Source organism: Bufo gargarizans, chromosome 4, assembly GCF_014858855.1.
Source record: "Bufo gargarizans isolate SCDJY-AF-19 chromosome 4, ASM1485885v1, whole genome shotgun sequence".
Lineage (NCBI taxonomy): Eukaryota > Metazoa > Chordata > Amphibia > Anura > Bufonidae > Bufo > Bufo gargarizans.
Window position 1 is genome coordinate 505,072,365 of NC_058083.1, and position 26,638 is coordinate 505,099,002.

A 26,638-nucleotide genomic window follows, 5' to 3' on the forward strand; every position below is an offset into this window, starting at 1 on the left:
TTCTACGGGCCCGACAGAAATAGCTGAGCCAGCGCTCCGCTATATTTGGCGGACCCATAGAAATTGAATAGAGGGCGGCTGCGCATGTTCAGTGTGCCCTTCACCGCTTTCGGGGCTCCTTTCTCGATATAGGTGCGGGTCCCAGAGTTGGGACCCGCACCTATCAGAGAATGGGGGCATATCCTAGCGATGTCTGAGAGGAGACAACCCCTTTTAAGTTTTATTGTTTCCCTTTGGTTTGGTCCAGCATGATAACGGGGCCCTTGGACCAGAGACGTTTGTGCACCCTGCCCTATAGGAACTGACCTACATACCAGTTTTGAGATCACGAATGGACCGTTGCTTTAACCTCACCCATTCTTCACATCCTTCTGTTCACTTTTTTTTTAACCTGTCCCTGCCCCCCCCCCCTACCCCACACATTTTCTTTTTGGTCTCTTGTCCCTCTCTGTAGAACGTGGCTTATTCTTTTAATTACCAGCCTGGCTTCATGGACTGCTATTTGTGAACTGTATTTCTGATCCCTGCGGAGAGCGGCAATTATAGGATGAGAGTAGTTATTACTAATGTAACCGGTCATTCATTCTGCAGTTTTGTATGTTTGAACTGCAGATGCCTTGTTTTATATATTTTTATGCTGCTAGAAGTTGGGTCTTCTCTATTCACACCCAGAGCTGCTTGTAGGGTTACCCAGTTAGCGCTCAGGCTGTAGTAGCTCCGATGTCCCTGCTTGTTCGGTGCTGGTGCAGGCAGTGCTCTGTTGTAATGACATTTTGGAAGATTTGCCTAGAGTTGCAGCTATGAGGTCTGTCAACATGGCGCTGACAGATTCCAGGTGTCGACCAGAAGAATTTGACATCAAGCATTTCATGTGTCAGGGGTACAGGACGTGACGGAACTCGGGGTCGCTATAAGATAGGTGGAAGGTATTTGCAGTTATACCCATGATGGGCTTAAAAGTAAGGGTTAAGTTAGAGCTCCGCGTTCCACATCATGATAATCCGCCATTAGTGATGATGTGATTGTGGTTTCACCATTATTTCTCTTTGCAGATATTTGGGATCCTGTTTACTCTGGCGCAGGGGAAGCTGACCACAGACTACGACCCTCGGGCTGGCAATATATTCCTCTGTGCCTGGATGTTCATAGGAATCATTTTAACAGGTGAGCCGCTGGTCCGTTTTGGTTGTGCTGGTTATATAGAATGGCTGTAGGAGGGTGCATTTCAGGGGTTGTCCAATTACAACAGGTTTACCATAGGATAGGGGATAAGTGTCAGATTGGCAGGGGTCTGACCGCTGGGGCCCCCACCAATTGCAAGAATGGGCATCCCTGTTCCCCCTTTGAGTTGGAGTGTCGGACACGCATGTCTGCTTCTCCGTTCAGATGAGGAACACACCCCTGTCCTCATGAACGATGCGGCCCCCAGTAGTCGGACCCCCGCCAATTAGACACTTATCCCCTATACACGGAATGGGGAATAAGTTCTTGCACTTGGACACCTGTAGGTGCTTCTGATGACCAGAGGGGATTATAATGCTGAAAAGAGAAATCAAATATATGGTAAATCTCAATGCAGTTTAAAGGGAACCTGTCACCGGGATTTTGTGTATAGAGCTGAGGTCATGGGTTGCTAGATCGCCGCTAGCACATCCGCAATATCCAGTCCCCATAGCTCTGTGTGCTTTTATTGTGTAAAAAAACAACAACGATTTGATACATATGCAAATTAACCTGAGATGAGTCCTGTACCTGAGATGAGTCCTGTATGTGAGAGGAGTCAGGGACAGGACTCATCTCAGGTTAATTTGCATATGTATCAAATCATTTTTTTTACACAGTTAAAGCACACAGAGCTATGGGGACTGGGTATTGCGGATGTGCTAGCGGCCATCTAGCAACTCGTGTCCTCAACTCTACACACAAAATTCCGGTGACAGGTTCCCTTTAAGGGTTGATCCCCACAGGATGGCCTCTGGCAGCTGCGATGCAGCCAAAACCCATAGTAGCTGCTGCTTACTTGCCATTGTCACTGTCCCATTCACTTGAATGGACGAGCCGTGTGCAAAAATTGGAAGTTATTGAATGCTGCAATTTTCTCTGTGAATTGGTGCAGTTAGGCTACTTTCACACTTGCGGCAGAGTGATCCGGCAATCAGTTCCGTCACCGGAACTGCCTGCCGGATCCGGCAATCTGCATGGAAACGGACATCATTTGTAAATGGATCCGGTATTTCCTCCGTCCAAAACGCCTTTCAGTGACCGAACTGAAGACCTCCTGATGCATCCTGGATTGCTCTACATTCAGAATGCATTAGGATGAAACTGATCAGTTCTTCTCCGGTATTGAGCCCCTATGACGGAACTCTGTGCCGGTAAAGAAAAACGCTAGTGTGAAAGTACCCTTACTGGGGATCAACTGCAGTGTTTGCAGGCAGCCGATCCGCCATGACATAACACTGATCATCTGGTGACGGGGCATGTATTAAGGCAGCAGGTGAACAGTCCATTCTTGATGTTTGTTGGAGGCAGATTTAATGATCCAAGCGACTTTGACTAGAGCTAAATTGTGATGGACGACTGGGTTGAAGCGTTATCAAAACGGTAGGTCTTGTGGGGCGTTCCCTGTATGCAGTGATTAGTACCAAACCTCTAAAAGGGGTCCAACGAAGGACCACCATTGAACAGGGTTGTGGGTGCCCAAGGCTCACTGTCGGGGTGAAGTCTAGTTCATCTGGTCCGGTCCCAATAGCTGCTGCGGAGAAAATGGCTGCTGGCGATGGTAGAAAGGAGTCATCCCAGCTTGCTGTGTAGCCGCAGAGCCTGCCCACCACCAAATTTACACAGAGGAATAACGCGGTATGTTACGGAGTACATGAGTATATCATTGTGCAGTGATGTTTTTTTCCTTAGCCCCCGCCCAGTTTGCCTAATTTTAGGGTATTTTATTAGCATACACTATTTGGGGGAAATGCTGTGAATAAAGTCTTTATCCTCTGCGTGCTTGGGGTTTTTTTTCTGTCCTGCTTTCACTTGGATGTCATTGACTAGTGCGGAAGCAAATATTTATTCAGTGCGGTAAATCTACAGCAGAGCGTGATCCTGCAAGCCAGAGTCATCACTGACATACTGATGTAGCAGAGCCGAGTTGTACCTTCCAGTTGTTTGTACAGAGAAACTCTTGTGTCAAACATTTATGGCCTGTCCACAGGATTTACTACATGTGAATTTTTTTTTATAATTAAAGGGATTGTCTAGGTTTAGAAAAAACATGGCTGCTTTCTTTCAGAACCAGTACCATGCCTGCCTTCGGTTCTGGTCAGCCCCATTGAAATGAATGTAGGTGACACAACCTGTGGGCAGGTGTGGTGCAGTTTTTGGACCAAGGCAGCCATGTTTTACTAAATCTAGACAAGCCTGTGTTTAAAGGGGTTTTTCCTGAGACTTTTTACTGATGACCTATCCTTTGGATAGGTCATCAGTATCTGATTGGTGGGGGTCCGACACTGGGGGAACTATGTCGGTCTCGCAGCTTTGTTTAGGCAAGTGACGTTGCGTTCATGGGCCACATGGTCTTGGCGCAGCTCGGCCCCATTAAAGTGAATGGGGCCAATCTACGAAACCAGATGCACGATACAATGTGCGGTGGTGAGCGGAGAGAGGTCCACGGTGCTCACAGGAGCGCCGGTGCCTTCTCAAACAGCTGATCGCTGGGGTCCGAGGTGTCGAACCCCCACCGATCAGATGCTGATGGGGGGGGGGGGGGGGTTTGCAAATTTGCCATTGTTTTTGCGTTTCATTTAAGATGTATTGCAGCTCAATTAAGTGAATGGCGGGGAGCTGCAGTACCAGACGTCGTCCATGGCCAATACGCAGAAGAAATAACTGTGACCGATCAGCAGCTGGAAACGGGTCTTTTTGGTGATGTACATGCTGCCAGATACGCCTCCTACTTACAAACGTGTTTTACCCCTTTCCCATTGATTTCTGAGGAAAAGCAGCCTCAGAACCACTTGTCCGGCTGCTTAAAAATACCTGACACCGTGCACTAGGGCATGTATTTTACATTGGAAGCTGTCTGGTGGCGTTTTGTATAATGCGGTTTTCCATGACCAGATAGTGATTTTTTTTTATTTTTGCCTGAGGCTTATTTCATAATGCGGAGCCCGGGTGGGACTTTCCAGCATTGTGCCATTTGGAATTGGTTCATTGATATGGAATGGTGAGGCTTTGTAGCAGTTCTGGGCTCGGCTCCAGCCCGGAGGTGATCAGATTGATCGGGGGACTGGTAAAGTCTCCTGTTTATCCGGCTGACTGCTAGGAAGAACCAGGGGAGATTCTCCGGCTGGCAGTTTCCTGGGTGGGTCACACCATAAGTGGGGTTTCCAAGGCTATGCACTAAAAGTCTGCCCTGGAAATGTTCTTAAAATGAAAGCAGATGTCATGTGTTTGTGTAATGTCGCACAGTCCTGTGAGGCAGATCCGCAGTGTACACCGCCATCTGGACGCACAGCAGTTGTGTAAATACGTCTCTTGACTTGGGTGTAAGCTTATACAGGTGGTTGCTGGTGACATTGGGCTTTCTAGGAATGGGGTTACTCATTGGCAGATCTGTAGTCTCTGTTGATTTTTGGACAGTGCACACATTTTTCCAGTAAAGATGATTGATCACTGGTAGGTTTTTGTAGCCTGATTGCAGGTAGGGGGTCACCTGTATGGTACAGAGTGACTGGTTTTACTAACCTGTTTTTACCCAGGATATACTTGAACGTCATGCCACCTATTAAAAGCAACCTCCGCAGGACCACCAATAACCGCAGTCTCAGGGCCTGAAAGGTGGCACGTAAGACGTCTCAGGTGACGCCAGATTGCACATCCTCATTTCCTCCACACCCTCTTGAAACTCCAGCGCGCCATGTGTTAATTCTGTCTGGTTTAAAGGGGTTCTCCGCTTTGTACAGTCTCTTTTTGTTACATGGGTCCCTTTATAATAAGACGATCACGTGGTGTCCCTCTCCTGGGACCTATAATGTTCAACTGGCAGTAGGGCTTTAATTCTTCTGCAGCGTCACCACAGCATTACATTCTGCCAGTTTAAAACAAATGGGTTCCCTGTGTCATGCATAGATGCAGGAGTCCTCCAGAGAGGGATGTTTTGCTAATAGATGAGGGTTCTGAATGGGGGGGGAAACTCCACTCTATTAAGTCAAATTTTCTATTGGGGTATTTAAAAATCCGAAAACCCCTTTTAGATGAGCTGTTATGTTTGGGAGAAGGGAAGTGACAACTGCTCTGATCACATTTCTGATCCTGAAAATTGGTTGTCGCTTTTCAAAAAGCATCTAGACATTCTCACCCTCTGTGGTTAAATGCCTAAATCCTATAATATATACTAGTATAATAATACATGTAAGGGTAGGAGAACCTACAATGGCATGCAAAGGTCTGGGCATCCCAGTCAAAATCACTGTTTCTGTGAACAGTTAAGCAAGTTGAAGATAAAATGACCTCCAAAAGGCATAAAGTAAAACATGACTCATTCCATTTGTATTTTAAGCAAAAACAATATTTTTTTCATTTTTTTAAATTCCAAAAATGGAAAAGGACCCAAAGCAAAACTTTGGGCACCCTGCATGGTTAGTACCTAGTAGCACCCCCTTTGGCAAGTGTAATGGCTTGAGATCACTTTTTGTAGCAAGCCAAGGGTCACCCATTCTTCTTTGCAAAAGTCTGATACATTTGTGAAACAAGTCCTGTGGATCGATGAGGTTAAAATAGATCTCTTTAGCCACAATGAGCAAAGGTATGTTTTGGAGAAAAAAGGGCCCAGAATTTCATGAACAGAGCACCTCTCCAAACATAAAGCATGGGGTTGATCTATCCTGCTTTGGGTTGTGCTGCAGCCAGTGGTAATGGGAACATGTCACAGGTAGAGGGAAGAATGGATTCAATAAAACTCCAGCAAATTCTGGAAGCAAACATTACACCAACTGTAAAAAGCTGAAAAGAGAATAGGATCATTATCCATTTTGTAGAAGCCAAACACTCCTAAAAATCCACAATAAGACTACGTCAACAGGTGCAAGCGGAAGGTTTTACCATGGCCCTCACAGTCCCCTGATCTTAACACCTGAGGATAGACCTCAAAAGAGCAGTGAATGCAAGACGGCCCCGGAATCTGGAAGACGTCTGCAAGGAAAAATGGATGAAAATCCCTCAAACGAGAATAGAAAGACTCTTGGCTGCTACAAAAAGCATTTACAAGCTTTAATACTTGCCAAAGGGGGTGCTACTAGGTACTAACCATGCAGGGTACCCAAAGTTTTGCTTTAATTTTAAAATGTAAAAGATGAAAATAAATAGTTTTTTGCTTAACATATAAAGGGAAAGTGTCATCTTTAACTTCACGACTTTTGTAGATTATTTAATCTTCAACTAAGGCTACTTTTACAACTAGCGGTAGCCTATAATCTGGGCGGGCCGGAGGTCCAGCCGCAAGACGGCAAACATGCTGAGAGGCGGCCGGAGTAAAACTGCAGCATGTTGTAGTTTTATTGCGGCCGGACCTCCGGCCCACCCCCATTATAATGACAGACTTCCTGGCGGCAGGGTGCACTAGTGGTAGCACGAAGGCTACCGCTAGTGTGAAAGTAACCTGACTTAACTGTTCACAGTTACAGTAATTTGGACCAGGGGTGCCCAAACATTTGCCACTGTATATCTTGTTTGTGAAACTAGAAGTTGATTGATTTGCTGATACACATATAGCCTGATGCTCTCCACGAGTTACTAGGAATAAGGGGCCTGTCCCAAGTCTTGGTTTTAACGCCCTGCTTCAAAGAATTTCCTCCCTTGCACATCTAGTTCTTTATGTTTCGTCTTCTTTCAGCTTCTCCTATAGTAATGGACACGTGATGTTCTCCTGTGTCACATACTGCCCCAGACTAAGGCCAGACCCAGCCTCTGGAGTGACAGATATGTCAAGGTCACTGTGCAGGAAGAGGACGTGGCCTGTGTGTGGTACGGGATAGATCAGGAATGTCTGCAGGTATTGCTGGGAGGGGCAGGTGGTGCTCACTTTATTTCCTGTCTCGTAATTTTATGGGAGGTCTGCATTACTGTAAAATTCACAGTACGGACATATATGTCTGGGTAGTGACAGGTCTGAGCGGCTGGAGGGTCACGTCATCTGCGAGCACACCTTCAGTGTAAACAGTCACCCATGGGTTACTGAAGGGTGTAGAGTGGTCACATGACGCTGGAAGGACACAGTATTTCAGCAGGAACCGCCGGCTTCTGGTTTCTGATTCTATGAGTATCTGGCATTTGTTCTTCTGCATAGACTGTGCCGCCCTCCCCCCCTCCTACATACCTCACTAAGAAACTGGAAGAGCCAGATTGGGTCTACACACAGTATCCACGGGAACATAACTGTATCCGCTCCAGCAAGGTGAACAGACATACAATGGTCTGCATCGCCCCTCTGCCGGGGGTGCACACATGGAATTTAGGGTTTCGTCTGTCTGGATGAGAGCCATCTGATTTCCCTTCAGAGCTGAATCTAGGAGTCTTCGAAGTCCTAATGGGTCTGGTGTCTATACTACTCTCCTACAGCCACACAGTGACCTGCTCTTCTGCAGTTGTCGACCATTCAGCTGGCAGCGGCTTTATGTAAATGACCAGTTTTAGACCTTATGGACACAGCTGTATGACTGGGTCAACCTCTGAGGTGTGCAGAGCAGTAATATGGCGCCCATAGACTCCTGTGAAGCTCTGCCTTTCCCATTTATGCCTTTGATAGAAAAAAGTCATATTTGTCAGATCTATATTATGGGGTTATTAAAGGGGTTGTCTCATCTCAGACAATGGGGCATATCGCTAGGATATGCCCCCAGTGTCTTATAGGTGTGGGTTTCACCACTGGGACCCGCACCTATATTGAGAACGGAGCCTGAGAAGTGGTGGAGAGCGCACCGCAAATGACCGACCACCGCTCCCATTCACTTTTTTGGGGTCTGATGGAAATAGCCGAGTCAGAGGTCGGCTATGATTGGCGGCCCCATAGAAAATTAAAGGAGGGTGGCTGCGCATGCGCAGTGCACTCGCCACCACTTTCTGGGCTGCGTTCTCTATAGGTACGGGTCCCAGATGTTGGACCCACACCTATAAAACGATGGGGGCATATCCTAGCAATATGCCCTGTAAGGGATCGCGCTCTCTCAGGGGGTTGCGATCACAGACTTCTCCTCTGACAACGGGGTTCAAGTCCAAAAGGTGCTTTATTTTGGCACTTCAGCACCATCACACACATAAACATAGAAAATAAACACCTACCCGTCTGGGCTCTACCTAATACACGTGTTGTCCCTACCTCACCTATAGAGTGCCATTCACACACAGGATTAGATCTAGCTTCCTGGGCCTATATACAGTCCAGCAGCCTCCAGGCTGTGACCACACCAGCACCCTTCGGGGGAGATGGTCCAGAAGTCCTACCGACTCTGACCATGCAAAACACTTATCGTAGGCGTCGCTGGGCCCCCAAACTTCAGGCTTTACTAAGCCTGGTGGCCCCTCAACCCTCTTGGCTGAGACCACATAGACTAAAGCCTCTCAGGACTTCCTCCCCCAAGTCATACACAGAGGGTTGTTTTTATCCCTCCTTGATTACAGCAGCAGGCCTCGTCCTGCGATCACCTCCGGCAAAAGGCAATACATGTAGTGGAAGAGTGTGGACTGGCAGATCCACCAGTCCACGTGAAATCAAGCCCAGAACAACATCTAGACAAAACTGTCTCCGCAGACTGCACTTTGCTGAAACCTCTGCAGCTTTCTGGATTTCAGTTCTCACCCAGCTGAGGTATCTGGGTGGGATATACACGCCTCCCAGCACTTACACTGTAGGACATCACCACAGTCCCCATCATCTGTGATAAGACAGGCCCCTTTAAATGTATAGTATTACAGCTCAACCGTATTCATTCCAGTTAAAACCCATGGACAGGTTTTTTGGAATAAAGCAGACATGTTTTTCTGTTCCTCGACAATACCTTTAAGGGAGAACGCCAAATATGGCACTGTATTGACGGGACTCAAGATAGGTCATTAATATCAGATCGGATGGTGCTCCGGCACCCGCACCGATCATCTGTTTGAAGAGAAAGCAGTGCTTGTATACGCACTGCCTCCTCTGCTCTGTTTACCTGCTCCCTGCAGCAATTGCAGTGGTGAGCAGGTGTAATTTCAAGTATGGCGTCCCCATTCACTTCTATGGGATGGCTCCGTTCTGTCAATTTGAACAGATAGGAGCCGTCCCATAGAAGTTAATGGGGACGCCATACTTGTAATTACACCTGCTCTCCACTGCAATTGCTGCAGGTAGCAGGTAAACAGAGCAGAGAAGGCAGCACTTACACAAGCACAGACTTCTCTTCATACGGCTGATCGACGAGGATCCCAGGTGTCAGACCCCCGCCGATCTGGTATTCATGATTTTCCTTAGGATAGGTCATCAATACCACTCTCGGTAATAGGGAGGGTTAATCTTATAAAAATAATACTGATGCCACAACTCCTTTACTTGTTGCATAATGCACCTATATGGGTTCCTGCCTGATTTTTGTCACGGTTAATGCCATATTCAGAGATTTAATCTGGAAGAGAGGGGTTCCGCGTATAAAACTGGCTACGCTTTGTCCACCAAAAACCGATGAGGGACTTGGGGGGGGGGGGGGGCTCCAGACCCGTGGATTTATTACTTAGCTGCCCAACTACAGCATTTGCGCGGGTGGGGGATGGAAGAAGACACTAATAAGTCGGGGCGAATCGTGCAGATTCTAGTGGGGGGGGGGGGGGGGAGAACTTACTAACTGCGTTAGAGGATGGATCCCTAGATAAAGCGGGGAATGACATTCCGATACTTCGCAATTCGGTAATTCACAAAGTCTGGTGGAAGGCGAGGAAAGTAGCAGGGATACTAGGGTACACGAAGTTTACCGTAATATGGCCCAATTTCATGTATGCAGAACTCCATAAAATACCTGCTATTCAGACGTGGCGGCGATACGGACTTTCCCACATGCATCAACTTTATGATGGGGAGACTTTAAAGGAATATGCTCAATTACAACGTGAGTTTCAGCTTCCGCATTCCCAATTCTACATGTATTTACAGCTTAGACACGCCATGCATTCGCAAGGTAAAGTGGAGAGGATTAAACCGGCCTCTAAACATACGATCATAGATTTGGCAAGTTCTAAGGGTACCACTAGCGGGGTTATATCGTTGCACTATAGCAGTCTTATGGAAACGCATTTTAAAAAGCAGCCTCTCCGATTGTATGACAAATGGCGGGATGATATTACTGATTTAACGGAAGACCAGTAGATCAAAGTGCTAGAAGGATTTACGGATATAGCGGTGGGTGAAGCACAAAGAATGTCGCAACTGCTATTACTGCATAGGGTCTATAGGACACCTGCCCTATTAAGGAAAATGGGGTATAGATTGGATGACTTATGTCCCAGATGTGGGGCACCCACCTTATGTGGAACTGCCTCAGGCTGAGAAGATACTGGAGGGAGGTGGTGGAAATAATACAAATAGTGTATGACACTCCAATTGAGGTTATCGCCAGGGTGTGTGTACTTGGCTGTGTTGACAGTTATTTAATATCTTCTGAACATACAGTATACGAATAATTGCCAATGTATCAGGCAAGAAAGGTGATCGCGTATCACTGGGTGGATCATGACCCTCCTAAGGTTCAACAGCTCGTTAACAAGGTTCATACTTTGCTGCAAATGGAGAGCTTTGTATATCAAAAGAGGAATAACCATAAAAAGTTTGAAAAGATTTGGGGCAGGTGGAAACGGTACTATAACATTGAGGATTAAGCTGGAGGGTGTGGTTGCATTGGAGTAGGATTTCTGAATCGCAACACCCCAGTATCCTACAGGCTTTTGGGCGTTATTTTTCTGAAATCTAGGAGACTGTATTCTTGGGTAGCAGGTGGGATGCTAGGGTTTCTGGGTGGGGGAGAATCTTCTTATGAGAGGCCGTTCTGTTACATGTGCTTCAATACCTATTCTGTTGATATCTTTGTGATATGCTGTTATGAGAGTCGATCGAATGATTTGATGGATATGCCATACTATTGTAGAACTGAAAAGCAATGACTCAAAATTGATCTTTGTTTCTGCTCTTCCGGATCGGACATTTCACCTGAGAGACTGTTGAAACTTCTCCAAAGTGCTGTGGGACTTCTGGGACCGGGGAAGGAAGGGACGGGGGTGGGATGGAAATGTTCTGTCTTTATTTTTATTGAAAAAAAAAAAATAATAATCAGATTTTAAAAAACGGATAGGTCATCAATAGTTAAAAATAAAATGGGGATGGGAGTTGCAGTCAGCTGATAGGGTGGAGGTGCCTGTTTTGACCAGGTTTTGCAGGGGACACAACCTACATTGCTCGGTTTTCACTGTTTACTGTACATTTTATGTTCTGCTCGTCTGGTTAGTAAATCAGTAACGGAGAGCGGTGTACATTACATACCATCAGCATTTTCACAGAACGTCTTCACCATTAACCACATTACAATAACAACTTTTACCTGGAATGTGAGCGAGATCTAATCTAAAGGTGAAGCCCAGAGCAGGTCTTAAAGGGGTCCCACTAAGAGCACGTCTGAGGTGTATGACGGTCTTAACTGTATGTTCTTTGAGGGTACTGTAGGACCACCGGGTAAGTCCAGTCTTGGTTTATCCACGTTGTGAATGTGACTCTACTGTGTATTACACCGCTCTCTATAATGAATTATGTTTTACTTGCAGCTCTTATCAAATCTGACCTGCGGAGGCACAACATAAATTCTGGAATAACAAAGTCAGACGTCAAGTCTGTAAGTATCTAATTTCTTAAGGTGGATTCTCGATTCTCTGTTATCAGCCTCTTCAGGGCGGCCTGGAGACTGACGGAGGTTCTGTTTAATAGAAGTGACGACTGGAAGGGTGAAAAATAAACTCTGCGCCCATGATCACGTTTTTATCTACAGTGCTAAGAACATCCAGAACCCTTTTACATATATGTATGTGAGGGATAGGTCGTCCGTATCTGATCGGTGGGGGTCTGACACCTGGGAGCCCTGCTGATCAGCAATTTGAAAATGCACCGGAACTCGCAGTAGCGCCCAGGGCCTTTTTTCGCAGCTCACCAAGCACAGCGCCATACACTGTATAGTGGCTGTGCTTGGTATTGCAGCTGCGCATGGGACATCACATGGCCTAGGCTAAGCTGGGAGAAGGCCAAGGCGCTTCTGTGAGCGCTAATGCCTATGCAGACCTGTGTGTCTTAATGGGATCGGGCAGCACAATAAAGGAACTTGAGCATGTAGGATCAGACTACACATCGTTTGTCGTCTGTTACCATGGAGACAGGTCTGCATAGCAGTTGCAGACACAAAGATACATAGAGCTGTCACGGCTGTGTCTCGGTGCCGTGACACATTTGCCGCGCATGCTGGTTGCCTGGGGCAACGTGTATTTTATGCAGCATGTGTGTACACTTCTCCTTTTAAGGTTTGTTTCCCTTCCCTGTCTGGTGCTTGTGGGGTTAACTACCTGGCTGGGTGTGGTCACTAGGTGCTTATATTGCCTGTGGCTGGTAGCCTGGAGTTTTTATTTTTCCTCCAGCCTCTGTTGGTGCTGGAGCTATGCTCCTGTCCTGGGTAGGGTTGTTGCGGGTATCAAAATTTCGATACCCAATTGATACTTTTGTCGCGGTATCGATAAGATACCGGGATTTCCATTTTTTCGATACAGGGCTGCGCGCTCATGTTCTCTCAGCAGCACAGGGGAAGACTGAAGCAGTCTCTCCCTCCCCCTGTGCTGCTGCTACCACCAATGAGAAGAGAGGGGCGGGCACACTGTGCCACCAATGATAGGACTTTTCCTACACAGAGCGGCGCCCAGCGATGTCCCAGCACTTACTATTTGTCCTGGGCGCTGCTGTTCGCCCACTGTGCCCCATTACTGTCTCCTGCTCCATATGCTAATTACTATCGGAGCAATGGGGAGGAGACGTCAGCTTCTCTCCTGGGCGTTCCTTCTCCCTGCACTGCGATTGGACAGCGCTACAGCCAGGGAGAAGGAACGCCCACCAGAGAAGCTGATGTCTCCTCCCCATTGCTCCGATAGTAATTAGCATATGGAGCAGGAGACGGTAATGGGGGGGCACAGCGGGCAAACAGAGCAGAGCAGGAATAATAGTAAGTGCTGGGACATCTCTGGGTGCCGCTCTGTGTAGCCTGCTACTTAAAGTCTGGACCCATGTAGGGTCGTCTCTAACACATAATACAGGAGGCAGGTGCCGGCAGCAGACTCAGATAGTCGGCACCCTGCCTCTGACAGGGAGCTGCGATCAGCGGCAGTTAACCCCTCAGGTGCGGCACCTGAGCAGGTTAACTGCCGCTGATCTGCTGCCAGTACCCGCCTCTTGTATTAAGGGTTAATTATTATTGGTGGCGCAGTGCGCCCCCTCAACCCCACCCCATTAAAATCATTGGTAGCACAGTGCGCCCGCCCCTCTCAACCCCCCAGTATTAAAATCATTGGTGGCAGTGGCCACAGGGTCCCCTCCTCTTCATTGGTGGCAGTGGCAGCCTCTGATCGGAGCCCCAGCAGTGTAATTCTGGGGCTCCAATCAGTTACCATGGCAGCCAGGACACTACTGAAGCGCTGGCTGCCATAGTCAGCTCCCTGCTGCTGTGTGCACAGAGCAGCAGGGAGAGAGTGAGGTCCTATTCACCCTAATAGAGATCTATCAGGGTGAATGGGACAAGGGATTAGAAGATCCCAGGTTCTGGCCCCTAAGGGGGGAAATTGTTAGTTATTAAATAAAAAGTGGAAGAAAAAAAAGAAAAACACACCAAAATATTAAGTATAAATCACCCCCTTTCCTAATTTCACATATAAAATATATAAACAATAAATAAATAAACATATCGTCACGTCAGAAAAGTCTAAAATATTTAAAAAAATGTATGCGGTGAACGCCGGAACAGAAAAAATAACTAAAAAACTGCGCTATTCGCCTTTTTTTTAAATGCAGAATGCACGTGGCTTTTTTGGTTTATTTCTTTTGCGTGGTATAAAGTATCGCAATACTTTATGGTATCGAAATCGCAACAACTCTAGTCCTGGGTATTTAATCTGCCCAGTTATTGAGGGCATGAGACATCATTGTCATCCCGTTGTCACCATGTCTTCCCACCTTACCCGTTTCTATGTATGGTGTGTTGTATGTCTAATTGTTGTTCCATGTCTGGTCTGTTTTGGTGTGTACGGTTCTGTATGGATGCTAGACACTCCCCTGTCTGTCTGTGCCTTCGGTGAGAGGGCTCCAGGGTTCCCCGGAGAGGGAACAACAAATCGGTGTGCTGCTCTGCCTGAGGCCGCCATGCATCCTGTACGTGTGGGGGTCCAGGCAGTTGCTGGTGTGCTGGATTCTGTGTTTGTTGTTGGTACTGTGTCCTGTATGGTGTTTGGGTTCCAGTACATATTCATGGGTTCCAGTTGTTGTGGTGTGGACTACTGGTGACTTCACGAATAACTAATTTCAGCTCATCGGAGCCCATACATTCTAATACCTGTATGGAGATGGATCCCTGTACAGTATTAATCCGAAGTTATGAATGAAGCAACTTCGTATGTAACTTTCTATATGGGGGCTACTCAAACCGCGTACCACTGGCAAGCCTCGCAGTGTAGCTCCTTGCACTGCTATGGGGGTAACATCTCCTATTACTCTGGCCACCGCTTAGTTCCATCTCACCAGGGACAATCTCATTAACATATTGAATTATATGAGGCACGTCATATGCATCTCCAAAAGACCGTCCCCCATTTTACCAGGACAGATTTTCAATCTTTTGTGTATACTGGCCTCGTCTTTTGAAAGGACGATCTCCCCTAGAAGACCATCTTTCTACAGCAGTTTTGACCAGTCGTCTAAAAGAAGCTTCACTTTGCTTGTTTTATTGATTCTTACAGTTTCCGCCCTTCCTCTGTGTTTCCCCAGATACCTGTGGACAGTCCTGTAGAACCGGCGCCCAGTCTACAGTCCGCAACGCAGCTCTAGACGGCAGCTGGATCCTCTCCCCGAGATGCAGCGATGAGACTCGTATTTAGCACACTGTATTTATTGGACCTCCTAGTATTTATTTTATTGCCTCCTTTTCTTGAGGCTTGTACTGCTTAACCACAAGAACCACAAACTTCATCCATCGTGCGGTGGTGACGCTGTTTGGAGCAGGGACTGAAAAAACGGTTTGGCCCGGAATAGTTTTTTTTATTTAATTGAAAATGGTTTGCCTTTTTATTCTATGATGCATATTTGTTTTTTACATTGTATTTTTGTACATCGGGGTCTGACAATACTGCACATGACAATACGGTCTAGGTAGCATTTAATTTTCTTTAAGAGGGGACCAAAAGATTTTGCTGCCTTGCAAGAGTGAGACTTGTGCTTATAAGGAGGTTCTTCACCTAAATTAATTTTTTGAAAAGCCTGATTTAATAATGCATGCGTCGAGAGATAACGGCACGACTGATGGCCCATTCACACGAACGTGTGCTTCTTGGGGTTCCGTTCCGTGCCTCCGCACCGCAAAAAGATAGAACTTACTCCATCTTTTTGCGGAATGGACGGATCGCGGACCCATTCAAGTAAATGGGTCTGTGATCCCCATGCGGCTGTGCCACGGTCGGAGCACGGGCTTCACACGGTCATGAGAACAAGCCCTAATACCGAGCCTCTGTTCCCCCTCCTCCACAGCCAGCTCGGGGACAATACGGCTGTGAGCGGACAGACCAAACTGGTTGCCATTAATGCCTAGTTGCTATGGATTCTTCGCCTAGCAACTACAGCTTTTTTTTTTATACGGGGCTATCAGACAGAGCGAGCTCAAGGGCAAATGGGAGCTGCCAGTCCGCAAACCCTGTTTTTTTTTAATTGTCTCTTTTTAACCTCTTCACAACCAAAGCTGTAATAGTACCGTGAAGGCAGGAGTCTCCAGCAGGACCTCTACCATACTATTATGGCGCTCTGACCAGGTGGGCACTGCCACTGCTCCCACGTGGTCAAAAGCAGGACCGCAGCTGGAATACACAGCCGCAGTCCTGCTCTAACTGACATCTGTTGTTTAACCCCTTGTACATCACAATCTAAAATGCTCACGGGGGGGAAGCAAAGGAAGGATCACCCTTTGATCACCTGACGGAGAATCGCTGTGATGCAATCTATACCCATATGGGTACTCATGGGTTCACTGAAGGACTCTAGGTATGCCCCGATAATAGCCTGTGCACATACGTAAGTACACAGTGTAATGTATGTGCAGATATGTCTGGTACATTGTGTAAAATCCTGAATAATTAAAGAGTTTTCTGAGATTTTTAAATCCATTTTCTGGGATTTACATATTGATGACCTCAAGGAAAGGTAATCCGTATGAGATTGGCAAGGGTCCGACTCCCGGGACCCCTGCCGATCAGCTATATGAATTGGCTGTGGCGCTCCGTGGGCTCTTTAGGCCTCTTACTGGGTCATGTGACGTCACGTTCATTGGTCACATGGCCCAGGTGCAGCTCGGCCCCATTCAAGTGAATGAGGCTGAGCTGTAATACCAAGCAGAGCCGCTATACAATGGGCGGTGCTGTGTTTGGTAAGCTGCGAGGAGGCCGTGACACTCACTGGAGTGCTGTGCCCTTCTCAAACAGCAGATCGGCAGGGGGTGCCAGGAGTCGGACCTCAGGTCATTGTATAAGATTGGCATCAGAATGTAAATCCCGGAGAACCCTTTTAAGAACTTGGCCCAGAGCAGGAAGCTTTGAAAAAGGGGAACCTTTTACATGTGCTACTTTTCCAGTCTCCTCATTGGGCCTGCCGCAGTCACATGCCTTTCACCTGATTGCTGCAGCCAATCACTGGGCTCAGCAGTCACTTGCCGATCCTGCACACATGACCGGTAAAAGGTGAGCATGATGCAGGAGAAATGTTATTACATTTTGGCATTGTTCAGGGGTACATATAAATTACTGTGTAATTGATATCATTGTCATTTTTCTGCTGTTGAAATATAGAAAACAGCAATTTTAATATTTTATCGCATTGGTTTCACACTAAACAACTTAATAAATGAATACTTCAGGCTATTATGGGCATGCAGATACCTAATAATATGTGTAAAAAAAAATAATAATTTTTTTGTATTTATTAATTTTTTTGGGGGGGGGGGTTATTTATAAACTTTTTGAAATACCATTATGGGTTTTATTTCAAATGTATAATATATTAACACCCTCCTGTATGTTGGTACATCATGCTAGCTGCAGGATTGCTGAACAGACTGCCTTGGGGTCCTTTGTAGGTCCTTAGGGCTGACTGCAGATGCCCTCCCCCCGCAGTCTGTGATTGGGTCACTGGTAAACCTGCTGATATGATGGGGTGGGGTCCCTTTTGATGCCACGGTAATGGACTGCTGCAGTCAAAGGGTTAACAGCTAAGCCGGAGTCTGTGCTAAGAACCGGAGTTGTAAGTAACGGCTCGGCCAGGGCGCATGAGCGAGTCGGGAGCAGTTAGCTCCCTCAAATGCAGGCAAACTGAAAGGTGTCTGTGCAAAGGCCCTACACCGCCTGCCGTCAAGACATTGGAGGACCGTTAAGGGTTTCAGGTAAATGGCATTAAAAAAATATATAATGAAAAAAAATTTTTTAGCATGTCCATCAAAATATAAATGTATTACTAACCTAGTCCAACAAAAAAACAAGGCCTCCTAAAATAATGTTGGCCTAAAGTTAATATAATTATGATCGCCATGCTGCTGCGGATAGGTGTTGGCAGGACAAAACCTTTCCTTTGATCTTTGAGGGGAAGATCGGATTTTGTGATAATGGATTTAGGCGGAGAACCTCTTTAAAAATTTGTATGTATGCTATGTTCTTTGTGTGAGTGGTCATACTGTACAGGGCGGAGTGGCGCAGACCAGACTGTATTCTGGAGCTTTAATTTGAGAATGTGACCTAAATCCCACTCACATGTGCCAGGTTTACCCCGGTACCGGGGCAGGTTCCGCTGGGGGTTGTCGGTGTACTGTGATTACCTTATGTTGGGCTCCCTACAGAACTAAAACCTTGTAGACTTTTCCTAATGCAGCCTAATAGTTTGTAGATTATTACAATCTTTGTCCAGGTGCCTGCTATCTGTCCTTTATTAACCCCTTTAAATTAGGAAAGGTCAGCTAGTGGGTACACCTGCACCTTGCCCTAGTGGTGTAAGTGATCTTTGGCATGTATCCTATCTGTCCCCGGGTCATCAGCCGCACCATGGGCTCTTACACTGGCACTTCCACCCAGAGGCTTGTCTGACCATTTAGTGAGCACATGAGCTTACCTTTATCAATGTGTCTTGTAAATGGTTAAAAGGGGTTTTCTGGGAGTAAAATACCAATGACCTACCCTTAGAGTAGGTCATCAATATCTGATCATGGGGATCTGAGCACTGCGGCCTCTTCCTAGGCTAATGATGTCCCGTTCATTCATCACATGGCCTAGATACAGCTCCGTCCCATTCAAATGGATGGGCCTGAGCTGCAATACCAAGCACAGCCACTATTCAATGTACGGCGCTGTGCCCACTGGAGTGCAGTGGCCGCTTCAAATAGCTGATGGTGGATCCCTACTGATCCCATGTTGATGACCTATCCGGAGTATAAAGCAATCTCATCTTACTCCCGGAAAAAAAAACTTCAACGGAAAGGCCCACCTTCACACCCCACTTTCTTTCTTAATTGTAGTAGTCTTCACTTAAAAATCTCTTGCCGTTTTATGTCTACAGCTCCAGTGCAGACCTATGTGTTTCCATGGTCGTGAAGACTGCAGTTACACTTCCTTCTATCTGCCCCCTACCTCTTGCTGAAGTACATTTTAGTAGATTAGAAAGAAGTAATCTTTAGGCACTCGCCGTACTGTGTGAGTGAGAGGAGGACATCCATATAAGACCTAAAGGGACAGGAAATCTCTTCCTACAGGCTCCGTAGAAATAAAGTAGGAACCGATTAATCCGCACGGCTGTGGTTTATTATCCCTACAGTGATAGACTAACATCACTGTGTTATGATTGGCACTTTTTTTTTGTCTGAGACAATCAGGTTTCGGGATTCCAGCCATATTTTAGTTTTTTATTAGTTTCTTGGCGAAAAGTTAAAATTATCCTAAAAAAAATAATCCAAATGAAAGGGTTTCCTCTACTGAGATCTGTTCTTGTTATGGTAAGAAGCAAGAAAATAGAAGGTGGAGAAGAAATATGGCCGCCAGTAGGAGACCTTTTCTAGCTGTAGTGACCTGCGGTGAATGTAGATCGGGTCGTGCATCCAGATTAGTTTCCAGTACACAGTCTGCAAAAATGGACCCTAAAGGGATAACTTACTATAATGTATGCATTTTATGCATCCTCCATCGAGGATCCTCTGGTATCAGGGAAGGAGGGCACGACATGTTTGCTGTTTTCATATGACTAAAATAGACGGGTGAGGCCAAAGCTTAAAGGGGTTATGCCACGATTGATGGGAAAAATGAAAATCAGACCTCATATAGTACACGACAACCTCTTTCTAACAAAGCCAGAACCAGCCCTGTACCTCACATGGATCCAGAGATCTCCCCATTCATTGCTCCAGATACTTTTCAGGCTGGCAGCTCAGAGGGGCAGGTGCTTTCGGCTGCAGCTCTCTCCATATCACAGCTTAGAGGGTGTGTCCTTTTAACAGTAGGTACAGCTGCTGGCAGTTGAAGGATGGAACGGAGCATGTGCGACCACCTCAGTTAAGTGGTCGTGCACATTGCTTTACACCAGGCATGCTCAACCTGCGGCCCTCCAGCTGTTGTAAAACTACAACTCCCACAATGCTCTGCTGATAGCTGTAGGCTGTTTGGGCATGCTGGGAGTTGTAGTTTTGCAACATCTTACAGCTTTTGTAACAAAGTAAACTACAAAAGTAACAAGCTTTTTCAGGCTGAATTATGTGAAAATAACTTTTAATGGTGGCACAACCTCTTTAAAGGGGATATCGTTGTAATCTTGTTTTAACATAGCCTAGTGACTTATTAGTACGGCACGGGGTCTAGAGAACATTTGCCAAGGGGCTTCCCAAAGGACCCTTTTAATGGCAGCTTTTTAGTCTTTATATTTTATTGTTTTGGGATTATTATTTTTTTTGACAATTGAAGGACTTAAATATTAGTAAATATTGTAGAAATCACTATGAGGCCTACTAATTCTAAAGCTCATGAGCTGAACAGATCCCAGAAGTGTCCCCAGGTGTAGATACAGTATGGTAGCTGTTGTACGTGCTGTTTTTTATGGTGTTTTTTTTTGTGCACTTGTATATCATCTACCACAAGCGTCTGGGTTCATTAACCTTGTGTAATACTATGGACAATGTATATGTATTGCTGATAAACTCATACCACGAGGTATTGTAAGGTAATGTTTGGCTTAAAAGATCAAAAGTCAACAGGAGCTTTATTGATCTATGTCGGGGTTCAGCAACCTCCAGCTGTTGGGAAATTACAACTCGTCAGTTAAGTGTGCCTGCTAGGAGTTGTAGTTTTAGAACCTGTGGTTGCTGACACCTGGTTTATGCCATGAATACATGACCTGGAGATACTTACGGATATAGATGAGGTGAACGAAACTGCACTTTTCCTTGATGGAGGCCTTGGTGCTTTCTGAAAACCTTGCAATGGGCATCCAGAAAGCATGACCAGCCCCGTTCTTACCTAGGTAGGATCCCCATATAAGCTCTATTTATATGTGTACATGCTCTTTTTATAAGGGTTCCCCAGTGTAGAAAACCTATTTCCATATTATACATCTGTTAAAGGGGTTGACTTATCACATATCGCTAGGATATGCCCCCATTGTCTGATAGGTGCGGATCCCAGTGAGAACGGAACACCGAAAGTGCCGGAGAGCGCACTGCACAGCCGCCCTCTATTCGCTTTCTATGAGGCTGTCTAGGTGAATGGGAGCGGGGGGGGCGGTCCTACATGGTGCGCTCCCATTCACTTCTATGCGCTTGGTGGTGGCCGGACCGGAGTCCTCCAGCCACCACCTTGCAGGGCTCCGTTCCTGCACCTATAAGACAATGGTGACATGCCCCCATTGTCTGAGATGACACAACCCCTTTAGATAAGTCAGAGTTAATAAAGTTGGGGTGTCCTCAGGATGCTTATCTCTTGGTCAGAGCGGAGAGGACCCGTCCTGTATGACACAGACAACCCATGGATGTGAATGGACAATGTGTAATGATTGATTTTCTCCTGTGGTGGCGCTGCAGGGAAATCGAACACTTACAGCCAGGTTTCCTCACTGATGATCGCTGATCACCGAGGGACACTTTATGATCTGCTTATGGTCATGAGACCTTTCTAATAAGTAGGGATTGTCCAAAGCTGTTAACTCTTTAAACGCCTGGCCAGTCAAGTCCGATGGCAATCCTGTCCGGACCGTTGTCTTGTCTTTACATTTCTTTTCAGATGCTATTTTAAGGGAACCAAATAAGGCTACATGCACACAAACGTTTGTTTGTTTCTGTGTCCGTTCCGGGTTTTTTTTGCGGATAGGGTGCGGACCCGTTCATTTCAATGGGTTAGCAAAAAAATGCAGACAGCACACCGCCCAAAAAAATAGAACATGTCCTATTCTTGCCCGTTTTAGGGATTAATACAATGGATCCGCAAAAAAAAGAAAAGGATGTCATCCGTTTTGTTTTTTTCTTATTTGCGGACCACAAAACGCATACGGTCGTGTGCACGTAGCCTAAGACTGATGTATTTGACACTGTCACCATTTATATATGTATGTGTAATACATGTGATAACTGTGCTGCAAAAGGGTTATATAATAATATCTAAAGCACATAATATAAAATCTTTCTGCAGTTCCTCCATCGTGTATCAGTTTTTTGTGCGGATCCCATTGCCTCCTGCTCTGAGAGGGTCCTAGGACAAGTTTATGTAGCGTGTACGGGCAGTCTAGTATACAGTGGAAAACACTAAAATAAAAAAAGTTGACTGCTTCTGTACACATAGCTACAAGCACTCTAATAGTGGCCACCCATGACAAACAGGAAGCGGTCGCTAGGCAACCGGCAAACCTGAATGACAACATCCTGCAGTATACACCAGGAGCAGAATTCTGCATGGTATGTACTATATCTACATGTATAATGAATTTGCTGCCCGCGAGCTGGGTGGAGATCTGTGATTTACCATCGAGCCTGGCAGTCTGTGTCATTGCTATATGCCAGGATCCTCGCTGAGGCCTCTTGTTTCATGGCTGCACATATTATGCAGCGTGGCATGACATTTTAGTGACCGTTTCCAATGAGAAGCTTGGCAGAAGAGGCGCCTAAGGCATACATGGTCAGACAGGACAACCCCTTTAAGACAAAAGCACTTTCCATAAATATACTCCATTCTATATGGGCCTGCTGAAGTTTAGTGCACTCGGCTTCTCCTTGGCAGCCCCATAGGGGTGAATGGAGAGTCAGGGCACAAGCTCGACTGCCACTCCATTCATATGGGGGGCGGCTCAGGCCCTCCTTTCCCAATGTCCACCTATTCACAGGACAGCAGATAAGTTTAAATCTTGGCACAGCCCCTTTAAGATGTATTTATGGAATTTTCTTTATTATTATTATTTATTCCTTAAAGGGCTTGCCCATCTTATGCCATAAATGTTGCACAGGTCCCTCTTCTTGTGCGATTTCCCCCAAGGTGAATGAAGAGCAGGCTGTACACGCACGGCGCCCTCTCCATTTACTGCCATGGGACTTGTGAAAATAGCGTAGAGCAGTGAATTTTGAAAACTACACTTTTGCCTCTTTTTCTCTCTTCATATTTGGACCTCGTTCGTGAAATAAAAAGGTGGGATCTTCACCGATCGGACATTTAAGGTGTCCAGAGGCGAGAACCCTATATGTTCATCTGAATGTATTTCTCACTTTTAGGCCAGTGGTTTACTGTGCATTTTCTATTCACTTCTTTACATGTGACCATTTTTTTTTTTTTTTTGTTTTGTGGATATTTTTGTGTGTTGGAATACTTAAGTGTGTCTTATTTGATCAGTAGATGAATGTGTTTTACTCCTGCTTGAAATTATCTTAAGGCCTCATGCGCATTACCGTATGCATTTTGCGGTCCGCAAAAAACGGATCCGCAAAAAATACAGATTACGTTCGTGTGCATTCCATATTTTGCGGAAAGGAACAGCTGTCCCATAAAAGAACACTCCTATCCTTGTCCATAATGTGGACAATCGTAGGACATATTTTTTATTTTTTTTGGGCGGAACGGAAATACGGAAATGGAATGCACACAGAGTACCTTCTGTTTTTTGGGGGGGTTTTTTTGCGGACCCATTGAAATGAATGGTTTTGCATATGGTCCGCAAATGGAACAGACAAAAAAGAAAATACGTTTGTGTGCATCAGGCCTAAGAAGGTAAAACGGGCGTGGCCCTTTGTAATGCTTTGTCTTTTTTTTTTATTTTTTTTTTCATATGGTTCTGCACATTTCTGCTTTTAAATAAAAAAATAATAATTTTCTTTTATAAGAATCCAGTCTGATTGCATTTATTTGCTGTCCTATGGCACTCGCCTTGGCTCTGCACAGTCCAGACGCTCATCTGCTCAGGAAGAAAGAGGCTACACAGATCCTCTCTAGTGCCCTGCGCGTTCCTGCACACGTTGCAGAGGTCTTTCAGCGCAGATTCTGGTGCAGAAAAGACGCAGGGTAGTACAGCACATCGTGCTGCCCCATAGAAATGAATGGGTCTGCAAAATGCGGACCAAAATTGAGGACGTGTGAATGGACCCTTTAGGCTACTTTCACACAAGAGTTTTTTGCGGATCCGTCATGGATCTGCAAAAAAACCCGCTTCCGTTACAATAATACAACCACACGCATCCTCCATGAATGGTTCCGGTTGTATTATGTCTTCTATAGCCACGACGGATCCGTCAGGAACTCTATTGAAAGTTAATGGGGGGACGGATCCGTTTTCTATTGTATCAGAGAAAACGGATCCTTCCCCATTGACTTGCATTGTATGTCAGGACGGATCCGTCATGCTCCGCACCACTTTGCTGACAGATGGGGACGCAACCAAATGGAACTGAATGCATTTTGGAGCACTCCGTTTCGTTCAGTTCAGTTCAGTTTTGTACCCATTGACAATGAATGGGGACAAAATGTAAGCGTTTTCTTCCGCTATTGAGATCCTAGGACGGATCACAATAGCGGAATTGAAAACGTATGAAAGCAGCCTAATCTGTTTTCAAACCCGCAGACCTTTTTCACACAAGCGAGTTTTCCATCCACGTGTGATGCGTGTAGCAAACGCATGGCATCCGAACTGAATCCTAATCCATTCATCTCAATGGGTCTGTGCACACGTTTTTCACGCATCATCTCTGCGTTCAGGAGATAGCGCAGACTGTTCTATATTATACATTTTTCTTGCAGCTCTGGCTCTGTAGAAGTGAAAGGGGCCTCCGTGAAAAACGTAAGACGTCCAGATGCAATGCGTTTTTGACTGATAGTTCCTAGGAGATGTGTAGTGTTGTTCAGTTTTTCTTCACACCTGTAAAAAAAAAAAAAAACGCATGCAATCAGAATGGAAAAAAAAATTAACGCAATCGCAGACAAAACTGATTGAGGCTCCATTCAGACGTCCGTAGAATGGGTCCGCATCCTTTCCGCAATTATCCAGAACGGGTGCGGACCCATTCATTCTCTATGGGCCCGGAAGAGATGCGGAGAGCACACCATGTGCTATCCGCATTTCTGGAGTGCGGCCCTGATCTTCCGTTCTGCAGCTCCGTAAGAAATGCGGACAAGAATAGGCATTTCTATGGGGGTGCCGGCCGTGTGTATGGCGGATCCTCTTTATCCATTCACGTTGCGTTTTTTTGCGGTCCGTATACGGAACCATTTATTTCAATGGATCCGCAAAAAAAACGGAAGGTATTCTGTATGCCTTCCTTTTTCCGTATTTCCGTTCAAAGATAGGACATGTCCTATTATTGTCCGCATAACGGGCAAGAATAGTACTGTTCTTTCAGGGGCATGTTTGGTACCCGAACCCGGACTTCTTCACAGAAGTTCGGGCTTGGGATCGGTGTTCTGTAGATTTTATTATTTTCACTTATAACATGGTTATAAAGGAAAATAGCATTCTTAATATAGAATGCTTACTAAAATAGCGATGGAGGGGTTAAAAATAATAATAATTTAACTCGCCTCAAAGAAGAAGACAGAGGAGAAGTCGGGCTGCGCGAACAAGTGGATGAGGTGAGTTAAATTATTATTACTATTATTATTTTTAAACCCCTCCATCACTATTGTACTATGCATTCTGTATTAAGAATGCTATTATTTTCCCTTATAAATATGTTATAAGTGAAAATAATAATAATTCGTTCCCCATCCCGATCATCTCCTAGCAACCATGCGTAAAAATCGCACTTGCTTGCGATTTTCACGCAGCCCCATTCACTTCTATAGGGCCTGCATTGCGTGAAAAACGCACAAAAAAGAGCATGCTGCGACTTTCAAGCAACGCACAAGTGATGTGGGAAAATGACCACTCATGTACACACCCCCCATAGAAATGAATGGGTCCGGATTCAATGCGTTCACCTCACGCATTGCACCCGTGTGGGAGATCTCGCCCGTGTGAAAGAGGCCTTAGAACAGCAAGGAAGATGTCCCGCGGTGCAAGAAACCATCCAAACGTTTGAATCATGTTCAGAGTTTTTTTTATTTAGCAAGTAGTACAACGCGTTTCAGGGCCCGTGTTCCCCTTCGTCAGGTACAAAATGCTTGCATACGTTATCATGAGTGTTACACACATATAAATACCCTAAAAAGCACCAAAAACACATTGAATTGGGGCTTAAGGGGTGGGGTTGGGTGGTGACATAGGACAGATTGAATGGACTAAGGTTTTATTAATATTGATTTTTAATAAAATAATGATAGGGGCACATAGATAGGGTTAAAAAAATGATGGTGGGGTGAGTGGTGTGCTTATAGAGTATCTTTATTAAGTAAGGGGGATCCTCTTCAGCGATGCCCGGTGTTTGCCGAGGCAATCACGGTGTAGGAGCGCTCACGTAACCCGGGTCAGCGGTCAAAGAGATCGCAGGAGCGGGCATGGGACTGCAGTTTCCCGGCAACAGGCCGCCCCATCTACGTTAGATAGCAGGTGCTGGTGGGAGGAGAAGCACTAGAGGCTGAGCGGATCCCTGTAAGTGTTAAGCTGGCCGGGGGATCTGATGGGGGGCACTTGCAGGGGGCACATACAAGTTAAAACAAGAATGCAAAGAGCTATTTAAAAATATTTAGCGACATGGGGAAAATTGTGTGAGCAAATAAGTACATAGATAAATTAATAAAATGAAGCAGAAAAATACATTATTAAATAATAAAATGACCAAAAACAAACAAACACATAATTAAATAAAATGAGCCCCAAAAACATGAATAAAATGAAGCAAAAAAAAAAAAAACACGT

The 26,638-nt window shown here is 45.7% G+C and overlaps 1 protein-coding gene across 1 annotated transcript in view; it reads left to right on the forward strand.

Annotated features, from left to right (window-relative positions):
• FLVCR1 (FLVCR heme transporter 1) overlaps positions 1–18,249 on the forward strand; it is a 42,694-nt gene extending 24,445 nt beyond the window's left edge. The window contains exons 8-10 of the mRNA XM_044292536.1: positions 1,053–1,164; positions 11,833–11,900; positions 15,077–18,249. Coding sequence (XP_044148471.1) covers positions 1,053–1,164; positions 11,833–11,900; positions 15,077–15,136 — 240 coding nt within the window. The 3' untranslated portion in view covers positions 15,137–18,249. The remainder of the gene's footprint in view (positions 1–1,052; positions 1,165–11,832; positions 11,901–15,076) is intronic.
• Positions 18,250–26,638: the final 8,389 nt, after the last annotated feature.